Source organism: Manihot esculenta, chromosome 2, assembly GCF_001659605.2.
Source record: "Manihot esculenta cultivar AM560-2 chromosome 2, M.esculenta_v8, whole genome shotgun sequence".
Lineage (NCBI taxonomy): Eukaryota > Viridiplantae > Streptophyta > Magnoliopsida > Malpighiales > Euphorbiaceae > Manihot > Manihot esculenta.
In genome coordinates, this window is record NC_035162.2 from 10515463 (window position 1) to 10523313 (window position 7851).

General features: G+C 27.8%; 1 protein-coding gene across 1 annotated transcript; it reads right to left on the reverse strand.

Annotated features, from left to right (window-relative positions):
* Positions 1 to 1826: 1826 nt before the first annotated feature.
* LOC110603265 (10 kDa chaperonin, mitochondrial) lies at positions 1827 to 5812 on the reverse strand. Its single transcript, XM_021740967.2, has 5 exons — positions 5489 to 5812; positions 5274 to 5372; positions 4453 to 4692; positions 2652 to 2791; positions 1827 to 2065 (listed from the first exon to the last, which is right to left on the reverse strand). The coding sequence occupies exons 3-5, from the start codon at positions 4555 to 4557 to the stop codon at positions 2017 to 2019; spliced, it is 294 nt and encodes a 97-aa protein (XP_021596659.1). The 5' UTR covers positions 4558 to 4692; positions 5274 to 5372; positions 5489 to 5812; the 3' UTR covers positions 1827 to 2016.
* Between the last annotated feature and the right edge of the window lie 2039 nt (positions 5813 to 7851).

Consider the following 7851-nt stretch of genomic DNA (forward strand, 5'->3'; position numbering starts at 1 on the left):
AGAGAGAGGTCAGCTGAGAGGTGTTGATAGTTACTATTTTCAACCACCCAAGAGTTAAAATAGCAAATTAACAAGCATAAAGTAATTACGCCTCCATTGATGGCATCAATATCATGATCCTTAATTTCAATATTTCTTTTTTGCATGAATTTCTTTCATTATATATATATATATATACCTATTTGTTTCTTTTAAATATGGAATAGTCGTTCTCCATGAGAGAAATTTCATGGGGAACCCAATGAAGTTATGTTAATTTACTCTAAAAATAATAATAATACAAAAAGAATAGGTGAAGCATTCCATAAAGGACAGAGAAAATAGTGTTTTATTACAACAGATGATTTTTCGCCTTTTGTTCTTCTAATCCTAAAATTAAATGAATTAATGGGAATTTCATTAGGGAATTATTGACTTTAGCTATATATAATTTTTGTATAATTCATTTTCTTAATAAAACCAAAATTTTAATTCAAAGCAACCATGTATGTATATGCTGGCTCTGGCTTTTTAAGTAAATTGCTGCATATTGGATCTCTTAATTATCTATGTATAAACTCCTCCTCATTCCTTAAAACCTTTTTTTTTTCATTAAAACATGATGTTTTTTAATTAGATTAGAGATGAGGTTGAAAAGAAAAAGTTAAAAGACAAGAACATGGCCTAAAGATCCGTTTATGTATTGATTTATATATGTAGTATTTTTTATAGTATTATTATTAAATCATGTCTGGATTTCTGTCATAATTATTATTTTATATACTTTAATTATAAGTAAATAATAAAAATTTGAGTATTACTACATTTATTTAGTTGCTGAGTATAGACAATAATTTTTTTTTAAACAAATAAAAAGTGAATTGATAGAATAATTTAATTGTTATCTTGAATAATATAGTTAAAATTATAATTTTTATTAAATATAAAATAAATTTTTATTGAAGCATATTATTATATAAAGTAAAAAATGATTTTTTTTAATAATTTTAAAAATTGTGAAGAAGTGATACAATTTAATCAGTATTAACCCATTAAGTGTTAATACTGATACAATTTAATCATTAAATAATATAAAATTGTGAAGAAGTGACGTGGGCTAAAATATTGATAAATAAAGAAACACATATATTAAATTTAAAAATAAAAAAGTAATTTATCCTAATTGACAATTAAGTTAGGATAATATAAGTAATTAATAAAACCTTTTTAAGCATAATGTATACAATACAAAAATTTACACTGAGTTCCAGTATATCGCACCAATAGAGGACAATCACATGCTAATTATTTTTCATATATAGCCCTAGAGTTGATATAATGAGCTTTAATTTGGTAATATTAAATTGATTTTACTAATAATAAAATTTTAAATTTAAATTCTAATCTAAGTCGGAAAAAAAAAGGTGATACTTTGCTTCATTAGTATCAGTGTATTGAGGATGCATCTTGCCATTATTTAAGTATTTAATTAATGAAATGAAATCCATGAAAGGATTCTTAATTAGCAAATGATTAATTCAATCAACACAAATAATCTTCTACTAAAGAGTTATTAACATATTTAATTCTATTTAAAAAGAAATCGGAAAGAAAATGTCTGATTAATTAAAATAAGAAGAAAAAAGAATCGCTTCTAATATAAAAGTTGAACTTTTGTCGTAATTATTCAAGTTTTACCCAATTTTTGTGAGATCTTAGCTGTAGAAAACCTAGATTTTCATGCAAATTATTAGATATTATAAGTGTACCACTCAAGATTGATGAAATGATGCGTTTAACTTGAAATACGACACAATGGGATATCAACTATAACGACGCTCATCAAATGGAACAAGAAAGTTTTCGGTTTTCTCGTAGTCCGCAGCAAATTAACATCAACCTCATTCCCATGGAAATACAAAAGAGTAAGTAGTTGATACAAGTTTCAATTGGCATGCCGGGAAACCAACAGTAACATTTCAAGAGTATCTAACTGGATTAATTTCCAACATTTGCATGTAATGGAAACATTATGCTTTAGTCGTGAAGAGTTCCCAGAATATCCTCATCTCTGTACAGATGATACCTGAAAGAGCAAATAAGACCGATGAGGTAATAACACCTAAGATTAAGCTGCGATTCAACATGAGCAATCTCAACAAAATAATGGAACAGAAATAGATCTCTAGTTTGGCACTGCTTCCCAAGAGTTTGTAAACAAGCACAAGGCAAGTCATCTAAGCTTATTGCAATCAGAACTGTAGATAACAAAAGCAGTCAAGATGTACCAACAAAACAATTTAAAGAAGGCAACACACATCTATTATGGCATCCCAATTCACTCAACTCATTAATAGTTACAGAAGACAATAAAGCAGAGTAGCGTGTTCTCTAGAATCACTACCTTGATCTACTTCAAATCATTATGCCACTTACCAGGCAATATTCAGACTGTGACATGCATTTCACAAGATAATAACAAGTGCCATAAACAAGGAACATAGTATAAATGAGAAAAGATATTTAACGTTCTTACATGATGAACCGAGAGAAAAGAAACACGTCAAAGATGGATTACCAAAGAAGTACCATCAAATGCAAAATATCATAAAGAAACCAACTATTAGACACTAAACCGCATTGAAGGACATTCGAGAGACAGTAAGACTTACTCTTTATCTCCAAGTTTCACTTCAGTGCCTCCGTAATCGGGCAAAAGAACAGTGTCTCCTTCCTTTAAAGTAACAGGAATAAGCTTTCCATCTTTATCCCTATCTCCAGGACCCACGGCAACCACTTTTCCAGAGTTCAACTACAAATATTAAGCATTGGCAAAAAGAAAAATAATAATAATAAGATCCACAGAACAGTTAGTACACATGATGTGTAGCCAACTATAAAACAAATAAAGAAATTAGATTAACCTCAGAGCATTTTTATCCAACAGAGTTTACCAAATCACCCACAAAACTCAGATACATATGCAATCTGATAAACATGTAAAGCAATTCCTAGGATGAAGAACCAAAAAGGGACAAAATTGCTGGACTTTACAGCTTTTCAAGGAAGTGTCAAATTTCCAAAATGAAAGTTCATTATTTGTATTTTCTTTTTCTTCTTGGCAAGTGTGGAAATTGTAAGATCTAACCAAGTGCAACCCACCACAATCCTCAGCATTTGAGACAAGGCCCAACTGAAGAAACTGTTCAATAATTAAATTGAAACTTTGATTTCGTACATGTAGGAACGAAATTTTGAATCAGAATCCTGAAACTATAACCGAATCAGGAAGCTCAGACACTTAAAATTGATAAAAAGAAGCCACTGTCAGACTTGAGATGGTCAAGGTCAACCTCAATACCAACAACATGCAATTTGAGGTTTGCGACCGGTCAAGAGAATGAGATCTAACATCTCATTGCAGTTTCTTTTTGCTTATTAAATGTCAATAGAGTGTGAATGAATCAGGACATGAGAGTTGAGATTATAATGGCCCACAATTTGCATAAAGGAACTTGGAGTAGGTTCCTAGTATTCACAAACAAAGATTTTAGGCATCATACTTAAGAATAAGATGCATCCTACATCCCAGATTACGCTGCCACACAATTACAGGCTATTAAACTAACCTTCTTCAACTCTCATAAATTAAGTCATCCCCTTCAAGGAAGTGCTGTCAGGGCAACACATTCTAGAAAATAGTAACCTACATAGTTAATAGTGATGAATTTTCATTATTAGATAGTCCTATTTCCCAACACTTATCACAGTTTCTTTGAACGTTAATGTGGTAGCTTATAAACTACAAGTTAGATTATTGTTGCCTTACACTTCGTTTGGGATTATAAGAGTCTCGTTTGGCTTTATAAGAGTCTTTTTTTTTTTTCAAGGTTCTAAATCTATGAATTTATGTTTGAGAAAACCCATGCTTTATAAGGTATGGTTCTTGGAGATTTTAGAAAATCTCCAAAAACGTTAAAAACACTTCCTTTGTTCTCAAACAACAAAAAGTAGCAAAATTTTTAAGCCCACAACAAACTATATTTTAAAAACTTTACTTCTTCCAAACAGAGTGTTAATTTCTCTATCCAATCTCATAAAAGACTTATACTCAGCAACCAAAATGAGGATGGCCATCAACAGAAAGCTGACATCAGTCACTCCAAAAGCTTAGTAGTAAGAAGCCAGAAATTATTAACGTCGACTAATTGGAAAAGATAAACACAGAACAAATGTCCATGCAAATCAGTATGAAAACAAGAAGTTGATAAATACACAAATAAAAGTATCTCCAATATGGTAAAGACCCACATTTAAAGGATACTAAAAACCCAGAGACGATCTAAGAATACAAGCAATAGTCATAAAACCCAGTAATATATTGTAGAGAAGCAGACAAAAATCAAATGCCCTGACAATAAGACTGTAAGGTTAATTCAAAAAAAGGAATAGAAATGAGAAAGAAAAACAAACCTTGGAGGTTTTCTCAGGAAGCAGAATTCCAGAGTTAGTTTTGGAAGGAGGAACGATTTTCTCAACCAAAATGCGATTCAGAGAAGGAATCAAACGCTTTGCCATCTTCAGAGAGACAGGGGAAGAGAGAGAGAGAGAGCTAACGAGAGAGTAGTAGCAGAGGCTTCTTGCTGAGTCCGTGGAAGTTAGGGTTTAACAAGGATTTCTCATCTTCTCATGAAATTCCACAACTGCCCATAGCTAGGCACGTGCCGAGTGCCGTCCATACCAAAAGCAGCGTTCAGGTGCAAGCATTACGGCCGAATTGAAATCGATGACCGGATGAACTTGAGTTAGTAAAATTAAGTAAATTTGGCACGATCACGTTTTAAATTGCTTCATTTTCTTTTTTGCCAGAATTAAAAGCCGAATGCATAACCTCTTTAATTCAACTTTATATAAATTCCATCCAATTAAAATTCTGTCCGCAAAATTGCTTCAATTTGAGATTATATTATTTAATCATAAGGCAGCACAAGTTTTTAATGTTTTTATTGAGTCTGTAATTTTTAATATTTTAAAATTAATAATTTTTTTTCAAATAAAACAAAGTATCGAGAAAAACTTGCCAAGAATATTTCATTCTTATATCAAATAAAGCAAGTATTATCATTATAATATCTTGTTCATAAAATAAAAAAAAAATTACCTTCAAATATTTTTTCTATAATTATAAATATTTTCAGCTAGTTAAATTAGAATTAAAATTTTTTTTCCTTCGATTCGCTAAATAAACTTTTTATAAAGAAATATATTTTTATAATTATTTGTATAAATCAAACCTTCAATCTCACTGGAAAGTGATGAACTATAGCAACATTTCAAAAACCAGAAACATTCCTCCTCCTCAGCTGCCAATTTCAGCTTCACTCAGAAAGCATCTATTTAGACAAAATCCAGATACGATACGATAAATAAACAGTGAAATTGAAAGGAAATCCTCAACCAAAGATATGAAAGGAAGAAAGAGGAAAGATTTTCTGAAGCAATAACATACCATGGAAACCAAGAGCTTGATTAATTGTTTCCTTTTTATCCCTCTCCTGCTCCTCTCATGCGTCCTGCCACTTCTTTGCCTGCAGTGCAAATGCAAGAATCGGGGAAGACAAAAAAAAGATAAAACAGAAAATGGTGCGGGGAGCAGTTTCAAGTGCTACCGCCTCATCCTGCTGTGGCCGAGAATGGATTGTCTAGATGGTTAGTCAATCTGAAATTAGAAATACGTGACTAGCAGAATAAAACAAAATTGCAAATTTTCACAGAAACGAAGCATGAGAAGAATATGAGATGGCGTGGAGTACCGAATGTGGAGCGTGCGTTGTCCACGCGAGGCGCTTCTAATTAGCTCTTCAAAATCTGGCGACTGGATCCCACGGGAAGACTCTAGACACTACTGACAATTCGTTTGTTTTAAATAATTGATTTAATTGAATGTTGCGAATATCAAAATATTTTATATTATTATTATATAAAATTATTAAATAAAATTATTTTATAAAATAATATATTTTTTTATATAAATTTACTCAAAAAATAAAATATTTTCTTTTTTATATTCAGTTTTTAAATTTTAAGCTATGAAAAATATATCATAATATTTTATTTTATTTATTGAGATTTAAAATAATGTAAAAAAATTATTAATTAAATATGTATAGCCATAAAATAAAGAATATAACTATATAAAATAATTAAAAATCTAATTAATAGGCATTATTTTTAATTTTAGAGTAAAAAATTTAAAGGTCTCAAATATTAATAAGTATAAAATTATACATCAATAAATTTTAGTTATTTCTTTAAAAATATAAATTTAATTATATAAAAATAAAAAAAAAATAAAAATTTTAATGCTTACTAGGAATTATTAATATTGAATAAGAGATTTCATTCAAGTGACAATATTTAAAGTTTATTAAGTTTTAATAGTGGTAGATAATGATAACAGCAGTGGCAGAAGAGGAAAATCACTTAATAAAAGAGTTTCAACAGTTGAATAACTTTTATCCAAACTTCTATCTATCAAAAACAGTTGAGTTGGCTGAATCTAATTTCTATCTATAAAAAGAGTTGAGTTGACCTATAAAAATTGTATAATCATATATCCATATTAAGCATAAAGAGAAAAATAAAAAACTTCATAACATGAGTCAATCGAAAATGAAAGGTATTAAGTATAAAGGGAAAAATAAAAAACTTCACGATATGAATTAATCGAAAATGAAAGGAATAGAACCGTGTGAAAGAAATTATACTAATGAATTTTATATAGAATGGATGCTATATATAGTAAAAAGTAAATAAATTAAAATTATTATAATTATTAATATAATAAATTATAATAATTTTAAAATTTTATAACAATGAGTATTATAAATATTATTTTATTTTTTATCATATTTTTATTATTTTTATTTATTTTTTTATAAATTATTCAAATTAATAAAAATTTAATTTAATATTTATGCAATTCTATTAATTTTTTAATTATTTCATATGTTTTATCACAATTAATATTTTTTATAATAATTTTAATTGATTATATATATTTATTCTATATAATTATTGAGAAATAAAAATATATAATATTTATTAATTAAATTATATTAAATATAATTTTAAAAAATTATTAAACTAATACTATTGTGAGATAGTCAAAATTTATATATATATATATATATATATAGTGATTTATTTTTATAATCTAAATATCTTTTTATATAGTAGTTACCTAACTATTATAAATATATTTTTAATATTATATTTATTATTAAAATAAAAAATACAATAATTTTTTAATAATAAAATATATTAAATTTTTATTATAATATTAATAATATATTATATTAAAAATAGTAAAAAGTCAATAATTAATATAATAAATTATACTTATTATAATTAAAATGTACAAAGTTAGTTATATATTATAGTGATGATAAAAATAATAAATTGTATTTAATATATTTATTAATTATTATTTTATGTAAAAAAAATTTAAAATTTAAAAATTATAAAAATTTATAAATTTATACCCTATAACATAAGTGATGTTACATAACATTCGTTCAAAGTAAGTTATAAGCCGTTACCACAAGATAAGAGTTACGTGATAAGGAACTAACAAGTGCAAAATATGATCTCGCACAAGAAAAGGAATGATCCGAACTCTTTAATATCTGCTTTGATGATAAGACTCGCCCTTTCCCAACGAATCAAGTTTTGACATAGAGTTATCATTGTCAAACATACTCTTATTTCGCCTGAGATCGCAGATTACCAACTCATTAATTGGCAATGCACCTTATCGAGCAGCCAGCCACATCATCGCTAGATTCACAGGAAATGCTATGTTTATTCCTA